The following is a 23,727-nucleotide window of genomic DNA, read 5'->3' as shown; positions in this document are numbered from 1 at the left end:
GGTCATGACCTGATCTTCCAAATTGGTACAAATAAGAAATTTTACTTAAAAATGCCATACGGCACAAGTTGTTCTTAAGGATTGGCTTCTGCCCATGTCTCCAACTCATTTACATCCTCTTGCTCCACATGCCATGTACCACCTGAGTTTGAGATTCTCTGCTTTGTAGTTTCAAAGAAATGAATTATACGACAGAATGTCAAGGAGACAGACATCCAGTGGGTAAGGCATGTGGTTTGGAACAGGAAACCTAATAGTTGCCCTGAGTATGCACAGCAATGGCAACGCTGGAGTCTGGGGACTTGAATGTGGTACTCTGAAGTGCTATGATGCAGAGTTAAGTGCTTTCTCCTTCGGGCTCCCATTATACTGTTATTTTTTTGACACTCTGTCTTTCAAAGCTTACCATGTCAACCTTAGCTGTGAACACAGACATGTATCCCCCGGGTTATAATCTTTTTTGTTTTGTTGTGCAGGGGATGGAACTCAGGGCCTCAAGCATACTGGGCAATACTACCTTTGAACTCACCCAGCTCCAAGTCATAATCTTGAAGGCATAATTTATTTTTCCATCATTTGGTAATACTTGAATACAAGCAAGTTGAATTATTTTATTGTTTAAAAAAGACTATGTTATCGGACTTGAACATATGTCCATTTGAGACCCAGGTTTTATGTTCTTCATCACTGTCCTCTGCCTCTACTCTTACCATTCTAAATCACAGGTACTACCCTAAACAGGTATATTCAAATGTGATTAGGTCGAGGCAAGCAGGGAGTTCTATATTCACATTTAGCTCATGGCTATTGAATACTCATTTGACTGATGAGGAGATGGAGACTCAAATAGCTTTCAGTAGCTTGCCAAATGTCACACAATTACACAGCTAGTAAGAGGCCGTGCCAGGACTGAAATTCAAGCTCCCTGACACAGAGTCAAAATCCCTTTCTACAAACACTGAAACATTTAGCTAACTCTTCTCACTCTCTGCTTTATAATTCTAATTCTAATGTACCTAGTTATTTAATGAGAAACATTCTATGTACTCCCAGGCAGGCAGAAGCTAAATATTCTGAACACATGAGGCTTATTTTATATACATATTTTTTCATGCGTATGTATTTGTGTGACTATTTGTATTAGTTTTGCATGTTTGTTTGTGTATTCAGGTATTTAGTGTACTTGCGTATTTATATGCATATGCAATGATATTTTTATTCATGCACTTATATATTTCTTTATCTTATTTATTGGGTTATGAAGCTCTTACCTCTGATGTTATTACATGAGAGCACATCAGTTGATTATACCTTAATTTCCTACAGGATTTCTGAGGATTTCCGCTTAATGTAGGTCTTGCATTTCAACAAAAAGACCTCAGCTCTTGAGCTTCTAGGGGAGAGGACAGAGAGAGCCGCTGTGTGCAGAACTAAATGGCTGAGCTTCGGAAACACCTCTATGCCAATTGAAGTCTCAGATGTAAGAACAGGAAAAAAACCCAAACTGCCTAAGCTTGAAGAGAATAAAGAAAGGAAACTCATGAGCCAACAAGAAGTACCATGAAGCAAAGAAGAAGCAGGAGCTGCAGAGGGTTCAAGAGCTGGTACGGTGGAGAAGCAGGCAGAACCGAGAAAAATAGCCAGCACGAGGGAGCTGACACTTGCCAGCCTGAAAGTGATCCGGGACTAGTGGACATTTTTAAAAGCACACAGGAAAGGATTCCTGGGGACGGTGAGCCACTGATGAGAAAAGTCGAGGGATGGAAAGTAACCCTGGGAGACGAAACTGCCGAATAAATATCATGGATGAGAGAATCAGTACCAATGAGGACAAAACTGAGCTTCAGACTCAAAAGATAAAAAAAAAAATCTTAAGCAAATAGCACTACATGGTACAAGAAAAGGTGATGGATCTTGAAAGCATATCCAAGTGATGTAATATTCGTGTACCTGGCATTTTTGAAGGTGCAGAAAATTAGAGTGGTCTTGAAAACATTATTAAGGGAATTACTGAAAAAAAATTTTCAAAGCTAAACATAGATCTCAACTTTGATACAGAGGAAATATACAGATTCCCACTCAAACGTACTTCTCAAACGAATATTCTAAGGCAGGTAATTGTACAGTTCTTAAACGTGAAAGAAAAAGAAATCATCCTGAAAGCTTCTCAGAAAAAAAGAAGTGATTTTAAACAAGATAAAGTCCTGTATTATCAGGCTTCTGGATGCTATCGCCTGACAATGCGTTAGCAGCAGCAGAAGAGAGACCAGAAAATTCTCTACGTGAAGTTCCTGGGTCTGAAACCCAAACTGAGCTACTGAGCCAAGCTAATGTTCCAGTTTGAAACTGAGGGAAACATCTTCGACAGTCAAGATGACTTCAAGGCATCTGTCAGAAAAACTCCCAGACTTAACTGGAAACAGCAGCAGCTCAAGGAGGAGGTGCTCCTGGAGATAAGTGACTAAATTCCCTCGTAAAGCCAAGTTACTTAATAGAATGTAGATTTACTTTTGTGATTAATTGACTTTTCCAGTTTAATTAGTAGAATAAGGAAATAACAGTGTAATATTGCACCAATTGTTATTGTTATTATGTATGTGTACCTGTATCTATGCACACATGTGTATAAATACATGTATGTGTATAAATATATATACATACATACAAACATACTCTAAGTGAAATAAAAATATTTTTTAAAAAAATTGGGAGAGATGTGAGAAGGATAAAGAAAAAAAGTATATGAATAGAACAAAGAAATTCAGGGTGGCCTGGGATATTATAGATCTAATAGGAAAACATTTCTTTTTCAATCTAAGTGCAATCAGTTGTATGAAATTAACAGATTTGTTTACAGAAAGAAAATCTTTCCCCATCCTCTGTCAAGGGCATATAGATCTTTCAGAACTTTTGGCCCCATCCTAAGGCACAAAACAAGTAGAACTCAGAGGGGTGTGTGTACATTGAAATGATTGTCTATAAACTGATATTTTTAGAAACAGAAGGTAAACAGTGGGTTACATTTTAGTGATGTGTTTTTAAGGTGCTAATTTGTGTTTCTGTTGCAATTTAGACTTCTCTACTTAACTTTAATTATATAATGGGCTAATCATACAAAACTGGGATAAAAGAACATGATTGTTGACTTACATACTTATGTATTTTGGACAAGTGGTTAAAAGTAAATAGAAAAGGCCCAGCTGTATGTTCTTCAGTGACATTTCTCTCCTAAGTCCCTCCCAGCTCCCATGAAATGCCTAAAATTTTGACATACTTGGGGCGAGTCAGACTCTAAAACAGAAAATGGCTTTCCTGGCACCAGCACAGAAAATAATCCTGCATGGGTCCCACCTAACCTGTTTCTGGACACTGTCTGCCTACTGCCCTGGGCAGAGGGTTGAATCTACCTGCTTTCCCTTCCAAGCCACCAAATTCAGCCAGCGTAGGCCAAAAGGCTACTGGCAGGTCTTTTATCCAACCCTCAGAGCCCTCACTCATTTTAAAGGTTTATTATTTACCCCTACACATACATACACACACACACACACACACACACACACACACACACACACACACACACATTGCCCACCATCCGTTCAAATACACATTTTTCCTCTTATAAACAAAACACATTAGGTGACGCTGGGAAGCTTGTAACCTGGGGCCAGTGGACCAGTCGTTTACCTTGTTGGAAAATGGTACATGTGCCAAATAGAACCTTGTGGACCTGCTAGATTAGAACACAACAAAATTGCATTTTCCCTGTGTACCCATTAACCTTAAGTTAAATTCACCTAAGCAATCACACTGCTCATTTGCTCTGTGCCAGACATCCAGAAGGCTTATCATGCAGGACTTTGTCGAATGCCTTATGGTTCACAATGAGTGTTTTGACTTAACAAGTTTCAGTTCTGGTTCAGCACTTGTATTTGATTTATTTCAAGAAGCTTCCTGCCAGGTCCTGAGAAAACCCTTAGTTACAGTTTCTGCAAGCGACTCAGTGCCCCAAACTGGGCCCTGAAATTTTACTAACTGAAATTTTAACAAGGGCAAGTTGAAAGGTAAAACTGTGTGATGGGTCCCGGCGTCCTTCGCCAGCTCCGCACTGCCCACGCCAAAGCCTAACACTCCGAGTCCCACGGAGCATCACTGCTAGAGCATATCCTGTCTGACCCAGTCTCCTCGTTGCTGCAGAACAGCACTTGCTTGGTCCCCCTGACTGCTTCAGTCCTCTGCCGCACATCTACCCCCAGCAGGGCAGAAAAGGATGATGGCTGTGACTGACCAGAGTGCTACTGAGACAGGTTATTGACCTTTGACCTTTGAATGCACCCACCATTCCAGAGATCTGACACATTCCTCTGGTGGCTCACCACCACAGCCAGGTGCTCATAATTCTCTTGAGAGTATGCAAAAGCCATCAAGAGTCTTTGATTCTCAGAAAAGTTCCTTTTTGGCAGTGAGTTTTTCTATACTGAAACATAAAACTGGAAACAAGTGGTTTATTAGTAAATGTTTAAACACAGCTCTCTTGGGAGAGAACTGGTTCCTGACTTGTAGCATTTGATCTTTCCATGGTGAAAAGTCTCTGACCATGACAGATTCCAAGCTACCACTGCACATCACTGAATGCCAGGTTGAAATGAGCTGCGCCCGTTCTGCTATCTTGAGCCATAGTTGGCAAGCTCTAGCAGAGTGCTGGGCTGAGGCCAGTTTGGCCCTATGCTTCTCTTATTTAGGATACTACAAGACAGATTTAGGGGGAAACGAAAACCAGAACTCATCACCTCAGGATGGACTAGATTACGGTTTACAAAGGCTCTGTAGCTCATCCTGTGGCCTTTGGTGCTTCCAAACCTTCCGTTGAGCTTAAAGTATGTCTTGTGCTCCTCTGCTCCTCAGGACAGTTTCATAAAATACTTTTTGTTTCCTTCTCTTTAGGCTCAAAGTCTCTGGGCTCAGAAACCTTGTCTAATGGGTGAGTCTAATCTTAACACTCCACCACACCATCCAGTATATCAAGTATGTGCTCAGTAAACTCGGGTTTAACTGGTGTTTCATACTCCACTAGAGATGATCAGAAGTTTTTGGGGGAGGAACTCTCTTTAAACCCTAGTGCTTAAAGTCTAAAAGGGGAAAAAAAGTGTGGTTCACAGATACTTTCTGATCTTCCTGCATCTGAGGACAATGGTTCCAAACCAACCCACCAGACCATGGAAATTCTGAGTCAAAGGAAGCCTGCCCAAAACATTTTCTGAAAAAAGAATTGTTTAATATCAGCTACTTGTAGAATAATAAACTGAGAGAGAAGATCATGTTTCAGTGTTTCAGAGAGAGAGAGAAATTGAGATTGAGATTTAGTCACAGAGCTACAGCCCTGCTGAATTCCTGATGGAGTAAGACCAGCAGAGTAAATGTCCAGAACTCCCTCTCAGCTGAGTCCCAGCCCCAGAGCCTGTTGGCCTCTACTCCTAACTTTCCACTATTGGGCCACTCAAGGTTTCTTCAGGGAGTTGGACAGAGAATGATTATCTTTCTGCAGGCTGCAAGGTTCAAAATTGACTGAGGTAGCCTAGAGACAGAGCTTCTGGCATCTCAATTGCAAGCCATACTTTGAATGAGGGGCTTCTATGAAGCCTGAATAACAAGTCCCTTCAAGACTCCTTAATGTCCTAGAGCAAAAGCAGACAGACAGAGAGAGAGAGAGGGAGAGACGGGGGGGGGGGGGCATTCTCACCACACAACTTAGGACCTTCTCAGGCATTTTCAGCCAGACAGGGGGCATTCTGGGCTCTAGATTCAGCCCGCTGGTCCAAGAGCCCAAGCTTTCTGTCCTCGAACTTGTAGAGGGCTGGGGGACACTTCCTTGCCTCCTTTCCACATTATTAGCAGTACATTTGATTGGTGCTTTTTAAAAATCATCCAAAGCACTTTCACACGTGCATGTTGCTCTTTTCCTATTTTTTAGTTTAATGGTGTCATCCAAATCCTCCAGTGCAAAGGCAGCAGAGGGCAGTGGCTCAGCATATGGGACATAGTATGCAGATTGTCTAGATCTAAATCCACTGCTGGCTGTGCCGGCCTTGGGCAATTTGTTTAATGGCTGTTTTTCAGTTTCTTCATCTGTAAAATGGGGCTGATAATGATAGCTACTTCGCAGTGTTGCTATGGTGATTAAACGAGTTAAGATTTATAAAGCACTTAGTGCCTGGTGCTATCATAGCAATTTCTATATAAATGTTTTGAAAATTGGCATGAATGTTTCCACTCTGACAGATAATAACTATCACTATCATGTTCCAAACAAGTTTGTCCACTTTTCCTCCTCAATGTTTCGAAACCTGTTGTTCCCCCACTCCTTCTTTGCTACCCCTGCCCTAGTTTAGGCACATAGTAACAAGAGCAAACTATTGGCAAGTCTCCCAATGTACACCATCAAGCTTCACTTGCTGGTTTTCGCTGTTGCAAACCTCCGATTCTCAAGGTTTTTGCTCTGCCACCCTCCTACTCATGCTCTATCACGAGTTATCCTCAGACTACAGACTCTTAAAGAGGAGGAACCATCAGCCTCTGAATCTTCAGCATTGAGAACAATGCCTGTCACAAAGAAAGTACTCAACAACCAAGTGTTGAATTAATGGCTGTTTGTTGGATTCCCAGCCCCATGTAGTGGTTTACAGGGGAGTTTTTATTCTGTCCTTCCCCAAACCCTGCCTGATATAAATGCACTTATTGTCCCCATTTTACAAATAGGCACATGAGGCTTGGAGAGATTTAAAAAACTTGTCCAGAAACACATATTTAGATTAATCTGGGTATTCTAATCATCACACAACAGTCTGCAGTTTATAGTGGTGCAAAGGAGCTGAGTATGCCATCATTGGTATCACCTGATGCATGAAGATCTCATACTCAATTGGTCCATTAAGAGAGCTGTTACTTAATTTTTTGCATAGTTCGTTTATGAATTAAAGGATTTTTCACTTGATAATTTATAATCTTCTGCAAAGATAGAAATGCACATGTCCATGCAGAAAATATGTCAATTGATCTGTGCTGAGGATTTTTTTAACCAGTTGGTCTGTGAGCCCAGTGGATACTGTATTTTACTGCTCTCATATGCTACATGTCAAGGACTTTGGTTAGTGTCTTTATGCATTATCGTCCTAAAAAGTCACATTTAACAAAACTTTATAAAAGATTGTTCTATGTTAAGAAAATCACATTGTTTTCGATTAGTTTAGAAAGGCTTTACAACTTAATTATAGTAGTTACTACTATTAACAGCAATAGTAGCAGGCTACACTATTTATTGAGAACCTGCTATGTGCCAGACCTTTGATACTGTCAGTTGAAACTGAATTCACCCACCAAATCCCTGTGAACTGGGTTCTGCTGTTTTGTTTATTTTAAAGATGGGGAAAGTGAGACTCAGAGAATTTAACTCACTTGCCTGAGGTCACACATCCCTATTGAAGGTGGAACATGAACTGAAATCTAAATTTGTATGTTTCTAAAGCCTGGGTGTTTATCCCAAGCTGGACTTTGAAGACCATTCAAGTTACTTAACCCTCTCTGAGATTCAGTTTCTTCCTCTGTCAAGTTTAGGGAAGAAATGTTTATCTTGTAGGGTTGCTGTAAAGATTACAAATAATGGAGGCTGAGGTCCCAGGGTCCTGTAGTAGGCATTAAAACCAAGTTAGCGATGTTTATGAACACGTTGGGTGCGTTAAGAGCAAAGACCTGAGATCCCTTTAAAGGCATTGGGGAGCCAAAGAGGAGGATCTACAGCTTTGGCTGTCTTAAGAGCTGGCCCTCTCCCTTCAGGATACAGTGACCCAAGGAAACTCTCAGCGACAGGCAGGGGGCAGGGGCTTGAGTTTGGCTTGGGCAACCTCTGCAGGGAGTCAGAGAGAGGCGGGGAGTTGGGAGGGGCGGAGAAATCCCAAGCCTTAGAAGACTGCAGGTGCTGAGCAGAGTTGGTAGAAGTGGGCTCCGGAGCCTGGCGGGAGAGGGGAGCAGGTTGGGGCGGACCGGTGGGCGGGCGGAAGAGAGAAGGAGGCGGGGCTCGGAGCCGGAGAGGCCGTCCTTAGACAGCTCTCCCCATGCCGGGCAGTTCGCTGCGTTGGAGAGAGCTGCTGGAGAACCTCCAAAAGCGGAGAGGGCCTTCAACTACCGTAAGTACCTGCAAATGAGCGCATAGTCCAGTGGCTGAAGATTAATTAGTGGCCACTAGATTTTAAACAAAACCCCGAGAGGGGCTCCCTGCAGTAATTAATCGCCATAAATCAAACTGCTCCCCACTAGTCTGTCCCCTCACCCCCTTCATCCCTGCGTTCCTCCTTCCCCGGATTCCAGCCAAGCGTCGCTGAGAATGTCTGGGCACTGTAGATATCTTCGCTTTTCCTTCTCAGTCTTCCCTCCAAACCCTCAGCGAAGGAGGTACCCGGCACCCTGCCCCCCTTTGATTCCTGGATCCCTCAAAGCTGTGCAGGGGCAAGCCATTAGACATTTTGGTTATGTTATCCTCTCAAGAACTGCGGAGCTGCCTAAGGGTGGAAAAGTGCTTGGGAGGTGTAGAAGTGGTGAGAAAATGGCTAAACAGCCTACATTGGAAGTGGGGGTAGGGTGAAAGGGCAAAAATGGGCGTGGCCAATGAACCTGAAGTTTAGAGTTGTTCCCTAGTCCCCTGGGCATAAAATTTCTCTCATTTTGGCTGGATATAAATGGTACAGTTTCCTTAGTGACTGAGGAGTGGTCAGTGATGTTCTAAAGTCCAGTTTCCCTGCTCCACACAATCTCTCAGGAGGCAAGCACTCTGATTTGGGGGTCAATATGGTAAGAATGGAACTTCAGATAGCATTTCCTGGGTGGAAGCCTAGCCTGAACCCTTCCCTTGGCAGAAGAAACTGGCTTCCTCATAGACCCTGGCCCAGACCACCTCAGGGGAACAGAGCAACAGGGTGGCATCCAAGCTTTGGCCTGGCCCTCAGAGTACAGGGACAAGGTTCTACAGGAATCCAGATGGGAAGAACATCTTTTGGGCCCTACACTATTTGGATGCCCCCTTAGTAAAGAAGGAAAAAAACACACCTTTTGTATGAAATGCTTCTTATGGGTCTGGCATCAGATATTTTTGTCTTTAATCCAAAACAACAATGCTAGGTAGATATTATTCTCCCATTTAACAGATAAGCAAAGTTCAAGAAGGGCAAATGAAACATTCCTCAATGCAAAGTGAGAAATGCAAAGCAGAGCCCTGCTTTCTTGAATTCTCACCCTCACATGCTCTCTACAGCCCTGATGTTTTGAAAATAACTCTTTCCCTCTTCCTGCTCCTCAGTCTTGGCAACCTTTAGCACGGATCCCAGTTAGAAGCTGAGGTCTTGGGATGAGCTTGGAGAGGCAAAATCAAACCCTTTATCTATTCTGAGAGCTTCTGCTACCTCACTCTGCTGATCTAAGATTAAGCACCTGAGGCCAAATAGGACTTCTGACTCAGTCAAGACTCAGGAAGGAAAGTTACCCTGAGTTTGTGGAGTAGATATCTTGGCTTGGTGAAAGGTTACTGGGGGCAAAGGGAGGTAGAACAACTCTGGGGGCCACATGTATGTATATAAAGGACCTATAGTCAACAGAGAATTCTGGGAAAATCAGAAAGCCCTCCTTGAACTCAAATATTTTTGTCAGATTTCCTGAAATTTCAAGCAATTTCATTTTCCTTGGACAGTGAACAAAACTGCAGAGAAGTTATGGGCAGCTAAAGAATCATTAACACCTTATGTTAATAAAGTGTAAGCAGCTTGATTCTCCAGCACCTACTTGCCCGGGGAGTATTAAACTTTGAGGGGTAAGAGATGAGTGAGGGTAATATGAACGTGAAGCATGCCATACAAAGGACAGTCTCCAAGAGGTGAGATGGGAAGGAGACGGGAGATTGAAGAGGGGGCAAGTGCCACCTCTGGAAGTTTAAGTGGTGGTTTTAAGCATACATCTTGGACTTCAGCATGGCTTTGAAATTTGGCTCTAATGTTTAGTGCCTTTTAACTTTGGGATAATTGCATCTAAGATTCATTTCCTCATCCACAAAATGACAATAGTGTTAATCCCTCTTTAGCTGTTGAGGACTCAGCTTACATGTGTATATCTGAAGAAAGGATCTCCAAAGGTGCATCTACACCTCCCATCTCATGGGAGATTTTGTGGGGGCTTCTATTAGGTCACTTTCTGGGTCTCTGAGATCTCAGAGATAAATGGACATTTCAACCAGAATGACATCTTAGAATCCAGTGGAGACAAGGTAGGAGGATGGGGAAGTGAGCACACAGGCAAGGAGAGGAAAGGGCAGGTGGCCTTGTAATACCCTGCATGCCTATGAGGGAGTGGAACATAGGGTCCTCAAGTGCAGTTTAGTAATCTTTTTTTTTTTTTTTTTTTGTCTTTTTCCTTTTTTTTTATCGGTACCGGGGATCGAACTCACGACTGCCTGCTTCCAAGGCAGGCGCTTATGCCCAGTTTAGTAATCTTTAAGGAGCAGGAAAAGTAACAAAAGTTCTGTTTTTAGATCCTGACATCTGCTGAGCAGCAAAGCCTTTCAAGGCCCAGAGTGCACATGCAGCACCAAAGGCCCCTGACCCTGGAGAGAGCAAGGAAGAGGGCCACCATGCTGTGGGCATTCATTCTCTTGCTGTTTTTTATTTGTGAGTACACGGAAGGGGTAAGGGGTGAGTGACTATGCTAGATTCCCAAGAGAAAGGGTACCTTGGGGAGGACAAGGCGAGTATGAAGAGTGAGGGGCAGACTGGGGACAAGAGGATCTCTCCTTCACCTTCACCGTGTATCTCTCTTTTTCAGGGCCACGTCTAGGTATAACACCAATGGGTAAGTAAATTCCATCTCTTTGGGTACCTTCTTTCCTGAAAGAACCTCCGTAACCCTGACATAACTTCTTGGAGAGTCTAAAGACAGAGAGGGCTTCTCAGAGCTTCTCTCCCTTCCTGACTCAGTTCCCATAGAATCACAATGAGCTCTTAGATGGACAGGGAGATAGACTTGCACTTTATTCTCCAACTCATTCTGAGTCCCCGGGGTAAATAACAGGGGATCGCCAGCCCACATTCTTTGTGAGCAGACACTCATGTTTCCAGAGGCAAGAGGAGGGATTTAGGTCAGGGCTAATTTTAAGGTATGTTGGGAGGTTCATTATGGGAAGGAGAAGGTTGGACTGCTCATGTCTTTGTGATCTTTGGAAATGACAGCAATGGAACCTCAACCGGAGCTATGGATAGAGTCCAACTACCCACAGGCCCCTTGGGAAAATATCACACTTTGGTGCAGAAGCCCCTCTCGGATATCAAGCAAGTTCCTGCTGCTGAAGGACAAGACACAGATGACATGGATCCGCCCTTCCTACAAGACCTTTCAAGCTTCATTCCTCTTAGGTGCCCTCACTGAATCCAATACAGGTTTTTACAGGTGCTGCTACTGGAAGGAGACTGGCTGGTCAAAGCCCAGCAAAATTCTAGAGTTGGAAGCACCAGGTAAAAAAAAAATAGAGATAGATACTCAAGAATAATATCTAACTCCTGGGATTTAAACGTGCCTTCTTAAAACAGGGTTTATTTAATTGACTCATTTACCTCAAATATGTGCATATATGCATGCGTTTGACAGTTATAACTTAAGTACCTACTCTGTATTAGACACTGAGCAGTGAGGATGCAGACTCTGGGGTGGAAGTGGGGAGAGAAGGAGTGGAGGTAAGGAGCACACAGGGAAGCCTCACCCAAAATAGAGGTCTTGCCCACCGTGCCCTATGCAGCACTATCTTTGCTATATCCAACTCCATTTCATTCTTTCTATTCAGGCCAGCTGCCCAAGCCCATCTTCTGGATCCAGGCTGAGACACCCCCTCTCCTTGGATGTAATGTTAACGTCCTCTGCCATGGCTGGCTGCAGGATTTGGTTTTCATGCTGTTTAAAGAGGGATATGCAGAGCCTGTGGATTACCAAGTCCCAACCGGGAGAGTGGCCATATTCTCCATTGACAACATGACACCTGAGAAGGAAGGGGTTTACATCTGCCGCACTCACATCCAGATGCTCCCCACTCTGTGGTCAGAGCCCAGCAACCCCCTGAAGCTGGTTGTAGCAGGTGGGTGTGGCCATGGCTGCTGGCATCTGACAATTATTCTGCCAGGGGTCATGGCTGGTTGAGCCAGGGTTGATGATTTTACTTCCTTCAGCCAGTTCCTACACCCTGCAAAGCCCATGAGGTAGAATCATTTGACATTTGGTTGAGGCACAAATTAGAATTGCACATGCTGCAAGGCAGACATATGGGAGCCAATCATTTGGCTCATGAGTGAGCCCAACCAACTGTTCAGCAGCTTCAGCTCATCACAGCTTTGTTGTTCTCTATCTATTAAATATCATGCATTCATTTATTCTTTTAGTATTTATTGAGCACCTAGTATTGCCAGGCACTGCCAATGCAGTCTTATAAACTGATTTTTACATTGTTAAGTGTGTATTTACTTGTGATTATTATTTTTAAGTGTGGGAATCAAATGAACTGTTAGTGTGTGGTGAGTCCAAAGAAATGACAAAGAAAAAGATAATTCATGTTTTTTAGATGACTTGATAAATTACTTTAGCCCCATATCAATATAGCCAATAAGGTAGCACTAAACTTTGAACAGAAGATGGCTCCCCCAAAAGTCCACATGCCAGATACACACACTGCAGTCCTAGGTCCTCGACCCATGACCTGGATGTTCCTAGATGGAATTGGCCACTTCTACTTTAGGCCTTCCATCAACTATATAGATATGGGGCAAGCTGTGCTGCAGAAAGTACCCTGAGCTTAGAGGGTGCTTCTAAGGGTTCTAGTTTCACCTCGGACCCTCCATCCCTGTGTGATCTTGAGCAAGTCACTTCTCTGTGCTTTGGTTTCTTCCACTCTAAAATGGGTTAATAATATCTATTTGTATAATACCTCTCTGTGCTTCAGTTTGATGATTTGCAAAGTTTATATAAGAATAATGCCTACCTCACAGGGTTGTTGTGAGGACTTGCCTAAATATATGTACAGTGCCTGGCATATAAGCTCTCAATAAATGGTAGATAATGATTTTATTATCTTTTATTAGCTTTTTATTGAGAATCAAATAACAGAGGACTGCCTGCTTGAACTATGTTGTGGATTTCTGTTGTACACACACCATTCCAGTGTAGATTCCACTAACACCCACTTCTGTGGTTATCTATAGCCCAGTATCCCCCATTGGGGGGATAACAGAGGCTGTCTTCTTTATTGAGCCTACTCATATATGATTCCTGATATGTCCTAAATGTTCTATGAGCGTCTGACAGAGCTGACCCTTCTATTGTGAATGGTATAGCTCAGATTGGGATGGGGGCAAGAAAGAGTGGTAGGTGACTTCACATTTGTAGTCCAATCACCTTGGAGGAACAATCTGTAAGAATGAGAGTAGGTCCACTTTAACAGTTTCCATTGAGTTGCAGACTTATTGACCCAACTCTCTTTAATAGCATCTTCCAGTCTTAGCTTGGAAGTCAAGTTTGAAGTGAGTTTAATGTTTTTTTGAAAACTCTCCTGAGAAATGTATACTAGCATGCATGCTCCACAGAGATAGATGCAAAGTCATTTTCAAGTGGTTTGGAAGAACTTTAGTTGTCATTTCAAGAACCTGCAGACACAGGGGATCCTGGATGTAGGTATTCACTTGGTTAGAGCTCAGAGGAGCTGGTGAGAGGAAAAAAGCCTAAATAAACCTACCCTTGGATACATCCTAGAGGAGGAAGGGATCCAAGGATGGATGGGGGTGAAGTGGACAAACCTCAAGACACTACTTCATGTGCATAAAAGCTAGGACACAAAAATAGAAAAATAAGGAAGAATCATCTTACCTCTAACTCCAGGATCTCTTACCTTTCTAGGACTCTACCCCAAACCAACTCTGACAGCATATCCTGGGCCCATCATGGCACCCGGTGAGAGCCTGAGTCTCAGGTGCCAAGGGCCAATCTATGGAATGACCTTTGCTTTAATGAGACTTGAAGACATGGAGAAGTCCTTTTACCATAAGGAGCCAATAAAAAACGAGGCATATTTCTTCTTCCCGACTCTGAAGATCCACGATTCTGGACGTTACCTCTGTTTTTACTATGATGGGTCATACAGAGGTTCACTCCTTAGTGATATCCTGAAAATCTGGGTAACTGGTAAGAGAGGGGTGTGCAATGGGACCTGCACAAAGAAGTAAGGATGTAAAGCTCCCTCTGGGTTCCCTGGAGAGCCTAATTGTACAGCCAGGGCTAAGTAGGGATTTGCCAAGGGTAGCCTGGGGGACGGAGGAGGGAAGGAATTCTAAGTTTTGGGAGGGAGATGTCAGACCATTAGCCATGTATATTTTGGATCTTGTCCTAGATGCTCTCCCCAAGACCTGGCTCCTTGCTCGCCCTAGTCCTGTGGTCCTAATGGGTCAGAACATAAGCCTGAAATGTCGAGGATCAGTGGATGGTGTGGGACTTGCACTCTATAAGAAAGGAGAAGACAAACCAGTTCAGTTTTTGGATGCCACCAGCGTTATTGACAACAAACCATTCTTGCTCCATGGTGTAACCCACCATGATGCTGGAATCTATAGTTGCAACTATCATCTCACCTGGAAGACTTCCATTAGGATGGTAACACACAACACTGTGGAGCTTCTGGTTGTAGGCAAGTGCTAACAATTGCTTTTTTGCACAAATTACTACTAACCTGCTTGTTTTTATAATTATCACAGTATTATAAGGAGGAATTAGTGGTCCCTTGGAGCTATGAGCCAAAGATAAATACACTAATAGAGTGACATAGAACTTTCTCTAAATCCTTAAATACCTTCTCTCCCAAGATGGTTTGTCAAGCTCTGTCTTTCAGCATGGCCAACCACCTTGTAACCCCTAGAAAAAATTATTTTCCTTCAGACCAGGGGAAGCTGATGATAGGGACCAGGAGTCCTTAGAGTGCTGAATTAGAGGCAAAAGAATTCCTAATGCACAAATTTTGAAGCCACTGATCAAGTGGAAGTAGAAAGGAATAAAAGACCAAATGAGGAACTCAGAAAAGTTTAGTAATGGGTGGGAAGGTATTGAGTTCAAGATCAATTCTAACTCTGGTATCTGGATCTGTTTCAGATAAGCCTCCCAAACACTGCCTGTCAGCTTGGCCCAGCACTGTGTTTAAGCAAGCAAAGGCCATCACTCTTCAGTGCCCAGTGTCCCACCCAGTTCTTGAATTCTTTTTGGAGTGGGAAGAAAGAGCGACATTCCATAAATTCTTAGAGGATGGAGACTTCATCATCACTAACATTGAGGGGAAACGTACAGGGACCTACAGTTGCAGCTATCATGTAGAGGTGCACCCTAACGTCTGGTCACACTGTAGTGAGCCTCTGAAGCTGATTGGACCAGCAGGTGAGGGGATAACTTTTCATAGGAATGGCTCTCCATACCCCTGGGATTCCTAGAGCAGTGCCCAGAAAGATATGAGAAAGGGACCCGGGCTTGGAAGTCAGAGTCCATGGGTTTGGGTGACCTTCTCCTAGTGTAATCCCACAGTCACTTAAAGGCAGTGAACAGTATATTACAAGGCTCCTGTTTCCCATGAAGAGTAAAGCTGCTTCTGCCTCACTTTCCCTACAGAAGCACTCTCAGTTACCAGCCCCCCACCCACCCACCATGAATGTATTCAGCTACTCCTATCCTCATCAAGGGTCCTGCTTCCGGTCTTCTCTGGCCACAGGATTTCTCACCTGGAATTCCATTCTGGATGAAGCCATCAGGTTGTCTCTAATGACAGAGCTTGCTGCCCTGCTGCTGGTATTGCTGTGGATCAGGTGGAAGTGTCGGAGACTCAGAATCAGGTAACTGTCTTGTTCCAGCTTACTGCTTTCTGCCTGACTCCAGGCTCCCCTGGTCTCAGGAATGGGTCATTCACAGCTGAGACAAACTACAGAGGCACACCCTACATAGCTGTTACATTCTGAACTTAGAAAAGACTTTCTTATCCCAGTTGTTTCTCTTTTACTTCACAGAGGGGTCAATCATCCAAGCTACAGGGTGGTGAAATGTGTAATTCTCAGAGATGGAGAAATAATATGAACTGTATTCACTGATCTCACCTCTACCTAGAGTGCCCACATGTCTCCCCAACCTCTCTGCCCCTCAGGCATGATTGTAGTCTTCCACTTTAACTTGATCTGAACTATTTTCTCTTGTTAAAAAAAAAAAAAACGCTGCTGTTCTGTCTCCAGGGTTGTTATTCAACTCGCATCCCCACTTTTCATGACTACCCTCAGCTCTGAAGGGCTAGAGAGCCTTGTAGCCTATCCCAGTTGCCTTAGAAACCAGTCTCTCTGTTACTCTGGCCTCTAACCACCTGTGCAAAGCATCCTGGGAATAAAGTCTGAACCTGGGTAGACATCTGATAAAGCAATGGATGGAGCCATGGAATCAGGCTGTTTCTCTGAATTTACAAAATGGCAAGCTGAACCAAACTTCTTGAATTTTTTTTTTTAAGCCAGTCTCTCTCCTTAATCCCCAAGGCTTGTCTTGCACTACTCTATTAGGGAATGAGAAGAAAGATAATATCTCTTAACCCATGGAGGTCTCCACTCCTGAGTGCTCTGCCCACTTCCCCTCACATCCTGCTTCTGGCTGTATCCTTGTACCCGCTGCCTCTGTGTGATCACACTCCTCCACAAGACTTCACTTTGTGTGTCTGGGAATATTCAGTGCACAATGGATTGTGACTATAATTATGTGTGTTCATGTTTTCCACTGGGATCTGAGGGAGAGAGTGCTTAGGCAACTAGAGGGAAGCCATCTAAGGCTTCTGCAAAACCTACCACCCTTTGAGTTTTCAAAAAGTTTCAGTGGGGGTCAATTTCTGAATCATCCTAGATTCTGCTCTGGATCCTATACATTCCAGGGCACCCTCCGGAGATCAGAGGTCAGAAAAAAGTATAACCGCATATGTTCCATCGCATGACCATTGCATTAAAGAATGAGATCAGAAACCAGATTTCAGAGAAAGCAGCTTGAAAAGTGTATTTCTGACCAGGAAGTGGAGGAAGGGTCAGTGTTTTCTAAGTAAAAGTGGTCAAGTGGATTTTGGCTTAATATCATTGCATACTACAAGAGCCCATGCCTCAAAGCTACTGCACATTGCTAGTCATACTCTGGGTAGAGGGAGGGGGATCCCACTCTGACAAGCTTAGCTCAGCACTGACAGTCTTCTGGTAATTCATCACGGCTGCCTAGGCAACCCTTCCATAACAAAGGCAGGTGAGGCAGGTCGGTCTGAGGACCAATCTTACCATAATAACAACTGCTTCCAAACTTAAACTTGATGACGGAGAAACACTCCAAGTTGCTCCCTCCACCCCCACTCCCCAGAGCTGCTGATCACATTGAGCTCTAGGGGTTCTGAGAACTGCAGATACAAAAGCATTTTCCCATCAGACATCTCAATTCCAGCAACAGCCTAATCAGTGGCCAAAGGGAGCTGACATATGATATGGGCTGAGGAGCGGGGAGGGGGCAAAGGGCATGAGGGTCAAGAAGGAGCAAGAGGTTTTGTAGGTGGTTAGGCCCTCAAAAAGAAAAGTCATCCATGTCAGTAAAGGTTGTATCCCATTATCCTGGCCATATCCAATCCCGATTGGGTAACGAGCAAACCAATGACATAAATTGCCGCCCCCTTCTCCCCGCCCTCCCCCTGAACCCAGCAACTCCTCTCATCTCTTTTCTGGTCTCACTAGAGAAGCCTGGTTGCTGGAAACAGCTCAAGGGGTCACCATGCTCTTCATTGTCGCGGCGCTTCTCTGCTGTGGTGAGTACCAGGGGCTGGAAAGGGTCCTGGGCAGCAGGCCTGCTGGGTGAAGTCCTGTGGAGGAGGGGCAGAGCCCTGGCAGCACTTTCTCTTGCAGGACTGTGCAATGGGGTATTGACAGAAGAGACTGGTGAGTTTTTCCTGCTCCAGACTGGGACATTCCTCTCTGGAGATCCGAAATAACTACAGAGTGTCAGTGTCAGTGTCCAGGGAGTGACTGGTTTGGAGAGGACAGCCAGGAAGGGGCACTCGCTAAAGCTGCTGACAAAATTCAGCCTTCAACTCTCTGCCTTTCTGCCTGCAAAATTTTTCCCAGGCTTTCAGCGCTTTTCTGGGGCTCAACTGAAACATCAGCTTCCTCTTTCCCTAGCACCGGAAGGAAGGAAAGAAGGAAGGAAGGAAGGAAGGAAGGAAGGAAGGAAGGAAGGAAGGAAGGAAGGGTGAATTGGTATTTGAGTAGAGAGGGGAGGTAGGCAGTGTGATCTGGGTAGGGGTTCAAGGGCAAGGAAAGGAGGGGTATAAGAGGAGAGAAGATGGCTTCATTAACTCTGCTGTTTCTAGAAATAATCATGCCAACGCCTAAGCCTGAGCTGTGGGCAGAGACAAATTTCCCCCTGGCCCCGTGGGAGAACTTAACCCTCTGGTGCAGAAGCCCTTCTGGCTCAACCAAGGAGTTTGTGCTGCTGAAAGATGGGACAGGGTGGATTGCAACTCGCCGAGCCTCAGAGCAGGTCCGGGCTGCCTTCCCCCTTGGAGAGCTGACCCAGAGTCACAGAGGGAGTTACCACTGCCATTCATGGGAGGAGATGGCTGTTTCCGAGCCCAGTGAAGCACTTGAGCTGGTGGGGACAGGTAAGGAAAAGGCAGAAGGTCCTGCTAGAGTGATTCCCCATTGCCCCCTGGGATTCTGACTCTGGTGCTGCAGGGGAAGGGGAGGGGCCCTCTCTGGGGGAGGGGTGGGAAAGAGAGATTGACAGGAAGAGGCCAGTGGTAAGCCAGGATGGATTTTGTTGTTGTTTTTATTTATTTGTTTTGCTGATAAAGTGAATCTTGAGTGTTCTATCTGGGAGCCTGCAAACTTCTGACTCCTTCTCCACCTCATTTTGTTTTCCAGACATCCTCCCCAAACCTGTCATTTCAGCTTCTCCCCCAATCCGGGGCCAGGAACTGCAAATACGGTGCAAAGGATGGCTGGCCGGCATGGAGTTTGCTCTGTACAGGGATGGAGAGCAAGAACCTGTCCAGCAACTTGGTGCTGTTGGTAGAGAGGCCTTCTTTATAATCCGAAGAATGGAGGATAAAGATGAAGGCAATTACAGCTGCCGCACACACACAGCAACACTCCCGTTCAAGTGGTCTGAGCCCAGTGAGCCCCTGGAACTTGTCATAAAAGGTAGAGCTGAAACACATGGGCTGGGCCTGGGCCTGGGCCTGGGAGGGCGGAGGTGGAGGCAGACACTCCTCTCCCCACTGCAAACTTTGCTGTTGGTCCTAGGAGCCTGTGTCCAATCTTAGAGCCAGGCAGGCGTGGCGCTGGGAGTGCCAGGGCCTCTGGCTGCATGATATTAATAGCCATAATCGCTATTAATAGCTTGGGTTTGTGGAGGGTGATTTAAGTTTTCTAATTATTTTCCTATCAATTATCTAGTTGAACTATAGTGCATATCTTCAAGGGAGGTGGGTCAGGTGTCATTCACCCTGCTTGCTCAAATGGACAAACTGAGGCACAGAAAACCAGCAGAGTCTCAGTGAAATTTCTGCCCTTTCACTAGACTCTGTTGCCTACCTCAATGACAAGGGACATTCACTGAGATGCAATGAAGCAGAAGGATAGGGTGGCCCCTGTAAGGTTTTTAAATTCACTTACTTTGGAATGAGAACAATATAGAAAGCAGAACAGCTGCCCAGAACCAATATTTGTTGTATTTGCTTGCTTTTTTCCTTAATTTGTTTTTCTGTTGTGTGTGATTATAGTATTTTCTCTTTTGTTTTTGCCTCCTAGAAATGTACCCCAAGCCTTTCTTCAAGACACTGGGCAGCCCTCAGGTCACCCTGGGTGCCCGAGTGACTTTCAATTGCTCTACCCCACATCAGCACATGAGCTTTATTCTGTACAAAGATGACAATGAAATAGCGTCCAGTGACCGCTCTTGGGCAAATCCAGGGCCCAGTTCAGCTCACTTCCTCATCGTTTCAGTGGGCATTGGTGATGGAGGGAACTACAGCTGCCGCTATTATGACTTTGATACCTGGTCTGAGCCCAGTGACCCAGTGGAACTTGTGGTGACAGGTCAGGAATGGGGAAATCCCAGTGGAAGTGGTGACACCATGGCACAGTAGACAGAAGGACCATTAGAAGGAAGGAAGCAATGCTTCTTCTAAAAGACACTGAGAAAGTGCTAAGGACAGTGCCTGTCTCAAGGTGAACAGTCCACTGTAGGACAGCTGCTCATGTATTACTACAGGAAGAAGAGGCAGGAGAGGGGGGAAGCAAATAACCAAGGAGAAAAGTAAGGCAGATGGGGTGCCCCATCCAAACAGCCAAGTTCAAGTTGTTTTATTTCTGAAATTGTTTTGTGGCTTGGCCTTGAGCATTAGGTTTGATGCCCACTTTTTCTTTAGCTGGGCTGTTAGAGATTGGTGGGCTGCATGGCCCTCAGAGGACAAGAGGAGATCTCGAAATGTCAGCTGTAGCCATTACTAATGCTAGTTTTCAAAGACTGTTTAACGTCACAGGGAAGTGTTTACAATAAAAGTTAAGTGAAAAATATCGAATTACCAAACCAAATACAGTGGGGTCCAAATTGTGTAGTTATTGCTACATGGACACCAACATATATAGAAAAAGTAAATGAAAAGTACATAAAGAATAGTTATGTTTGATTTTGTAGAAATGTTTTTGGTGGGTTTTTAAAACCACATTTTCTAAAATAAAATAATATTGTATCTTATAATAATATTATAAAAAGTTGTTTGCAGAATGCAACAGGTGGACTTCTCTCATGTTATGATCTCTTTAATTCCAGAATTTTACCCCAAACCCATTCTCCTGGCCCAGCCAGGTCCAGTGGTATTTCCTGGGAAGGATGTGACCCTGCACTGCCAAGGGAATTTGAAGGGCATGAGGTTTGCCCTCTTGCGGGAGGGAACCAAGGCTCCCTTACAGTTCCAAAGTGCTGCAGGGAGCTCAGCAGACTTCCTCCTCCACACTGTGGGAGCAGAGGACTCTGGGAACTACAGCTGCATCTACTACGAGACAACCATGTCGAACCGGGGCTCGTATCTCAGTACACCTCTCATGATCTGGGTGACTGGTAAGGACAGACAAGGGAGGGGACTGGAGATGGAGAAAACTGGAGCAGGGATTAACAGGGGTAATCTCTTCTGGAAGGCTATACTAGACCACAGAAGTGAACAATTGTATCCAGGAAAAAGTTAAAAGGTTAACTCAGGAAGTGAGAAGCTCCAATACTCACTACTATTCACCTTTGTTCTTTCTAGACACATTCCCCAAGCCATGGCTGTTTGCTGAACCCAGTTCTGTGGTCTCTATGGGGCAGAACGTTACACTCTGGTGCCAGGGTCCATTCCATGGAGTAGGGTACATTTTGCACAAGGAAGGAGAAGCCACTTCAAGGCAGCTCTGGGGGTCCACTAGTAATGATGGGGCATTTCCCATCACCAGTGTATCTGATGCTAACATAGGACGTTACAGCTGTTGCTACCACCCTGACTGGACCAGCTCCATAAGGATACAGCCCAGCAACACCTTGGAACTCATGGTCACAGGTAAGCGAGCAGTGCTTCGATGTGGGTGTGTGTAGAAAGCAGGGAGTTCATTTGTTTATGAGAGATGTTTTCAAAAAGCCCAAGAAATGGCCAGCAGGAGTCTTCCCTCTTTATTGAACGGAGGCTCCACTGATGCCCTGGAAAGTGGTCTATTCTCTCTGACTTATGATTCATTTCTTCCAGGCTTACTCCCCAAACCCATCTTGTTGGCCCATCCTGGTCCCATGGTGGTCCCTGGAGAAAATATGACTCTTCAGTGTCAAGGGGAACTGCCAGACTCAACCTTTTTCCTGTTGAAGGAAGGGATTCAAGCACCCTTAGAACACCAGAGGCCAATCGGGTACAGGGCAGACTTCTGGATGCCAGTGGTGAGAAGTGAAGATTCTGGAATCTATAGCTGTGTTTATTATCTGGACTCTGCACCACTTGCAGCTTCATATCCCAGTACCTCGCTGGAGATCTGGGTGACTGGTAAGGTCCTGAAGACTTCAGTGAGTGACATAGATTCTGTAGCTTTTAGCAGTTAGCAATAAGAGATAGAGGGCTAGGTTTGGGGCTAGCTCTTTTTACTTCTGTTTTTGATGGTTGCAGATAAACCCCCTAAACCTTCTCTGTCAGCCTGGCCCAACACTGTGTTCAAGCTGGGGAAGGACATCACCCTTCAGTGTCGAGGACCCTTGCCAGGTGTGGAATTTGTCCTAGAACATGATGGAGAGGAAGCACCTCAGCAGTTCTCAGAGAATGGAGACTTTGTCATCAACAATGTAGAAGGAAAAGGCATAGGAAACTACAGCTGCAGCTATCGTCTCCAGGCCTCCCCTGATATCTGGTCAGAACCTAGTGATTCCCTGGAGCTGGTGGGAGCAGCTGGTGAGTGAATGGTCCTTCCATGAACAGTCCTGGCATAATACAGTTGGAACCCAGGGACAGCCCCCATGGAGACTACCCAGATCAGGAAAGAGGAGATCTCAAGTGTGCCATTTTTTCTTCTGAGGATAGTGAGGAGGTAGGACCTTAGTCAGGGAGCAGAATGTTTTCAGTGTCCTTCCCCACCCCAGGAAAGGCAGGCTGTCTGCCTTAACATATGTACCACCAGTGACCATCCCTTCGGCAAGTTCCACACATGGCTCCCTTGTGACTCTACAGGAGACCAAAGTGAGGGGGTGACATGAGATAAAGACAAACATTAATCATTTGCTAACCTTTATGGACTTTGACTGTGCTCTTTTATACACCACAGGGCCTGCTGCTCAAGAGTGCACTGTGGGTAACATTGTCAGAAGCAGCCTGATCGTGGTGGTTGTGGTAGCCTTAGGGGTGGTGCTAGCCATAGAGTGGAAGAAGTGGCCTCGACTCCGAACCAGGTAAATGCCCATCAAGCCTCCTTCTGGAAAGCAAATTCTGCTGGGAAAACAATAGTCCAAATATATCTCTAGCATCCAAACTCTACCATGCAGCCTGTGTTCAGGTTGATGATTCTGAATACTGTCTTACTAATTCCTTTTTCCTGCTGTAGGGGTTCAGAGACAGACGGCAGAGACCAAACTATAGTGCTTGAAGAGTGTAACCAAGAAGGGGAACCGGGGACCACCACAAACTCTCCCTCATCAACCTCCCAGGGGATCTCAGTGGAACTTCCAGTCCCAATATAATAATCTTCTTTTCCAGAGTATTCTTCTCCTCTCTTTCACCCTCAGAGACCTAGAATTCTGGTTTGTTACCCTAGGAATCATCCCCATCTACTGTTCTCTGGTCTGATAACCTGAATTGAGGCAAGGGGATTCTGAGTTGCAAGCTCCACCAGGGCAATATGTTTCCTGAAGAGAGGTTTCCCATCCCCATAACTCCTCAATGTACTGATTTACTGGTGCATGAAATTCTATTAAGATGTATTCTTCTGAATAAAGAGACTATTCACTATTTAACTGCAAAACTATGGCAGTGGTCATCTTTTGTTCTATTACCCTCTGCTTGCAACTTAGCAGAAATGGCAGCTGACCTCCATGGCTGAGTAAAACGACATGGGCTATGAGACC

General features: G+C 44.8%; 1 protein-coding gene across 5 annotated transcripts; it reads left to right on the top strand.

Moving 5' to 3' along the window:
• Positions 1 to 4,959: 4,959 nt before the first annotated feature.
• Positions 4,960 to 23,624, top strand: Igsf1 (immunoglobulin superfamily member 1). 5 transcript variants are annotated; one of them, XM_063246427.1, is made up of 20 exons: positions 4,960 to 4,978; positions 10,565 to 10,700; positions 10,855 to 10,881; positions 11,259 to 11,540; positions 11,867 to 12,154; positions 13,963 to 14,247; positions 14,453 to 14,746; positions 15,205 to 15,483; positions 15,812 to 15,932; positions 17,832 to 17,902; positions 18,000 to 18,032; positions 18,464 to 18,754; positions 19,017 to 19,295; positions 19,905 to 20,192; positions 20,929 to 21,216; positions 21,404 to 21,691; positions 21,875 to 22,162; positions 22,283 to 22,561; positions 22,932 to 23,055; positions 23,208 to 23,624. In XM_063246427.1, the coding sequence occupies exons 2-20, from the start codon at positions 10,613 to 10,615 to the stop codon at positions 23,341 to 23,343; spliced, it is 4,029 nt and encodes a 1,342-aa protein (XP_063102497.1). In that variant the 5' UTR covers positions 4,960 to 4,978; positions 10,565 to 10,612; the 3' UTR covers positions 23,344 to 23,624. The 5 variants fall into 5 exon arrangements, with proteins under 5 accessions (XP_063102497.1, XP_063102495.1, XP_013007851.1 ...); XM_063246425.1 differs by lacking the exon at positions 4,960 to 4,978 and adding an exon at positions 7,978 to 8,177 and having other exon boundaries at positions 22,310 to 22,561; XM_013152397.3 differs by lacking the exon at positions 4,960 to 4,978 and adding an exon at positions 7,979 to 8,177.
• Positions 23,625 to 23,727: the final 103 nt, after the last annotated feature.

The sequence above is a fragment of the Cavia porcellus genome, unplaced genomic scaffold, assembly GCF_034190915.1.
Source record: "Cavia porcellus strain 051 isolate PalLab524CR breed Dunkin Hartley unplaced genomic scaffold, mCavPor4.1 scaffold_3, whole genome shotgun sequence".
In the NCBI taxonomy this organism is placed as follows: Eukaryota; Metazoa; Chordata; class Mammalia; order Rodentia; family Caviidae; genus Cavia; species Cavia porcellus.
Note: the sequence above shows the minus strand (reverse complement) of the source record. Positions and strands in the feature narration are given on the sequence as shown.

Coding starts and splice junctions, on each gene's coding strand:
- Igsf1 (XM_013152397.3), top strand. CDS start 8,106: ATGCCGGGCAGTTCGCTGCGTTGGAGAGAGCTGCTGGAGAACCTCCAA. Junction 11,541..11,866: donor TCTAGAGTTGGAAGCACCAG/GTAAAAAAAAAA, acceptor CTTTCTATTCAG/GCCAGCTGCCCAAGCCCATC. Junction 20,193..20,928: donor AGTGGAACTTGTGGTGACAG/GTCAGGAATGGG, acceptor CTTTAATTCCAG/AATTTTACCCCAAACCCATT.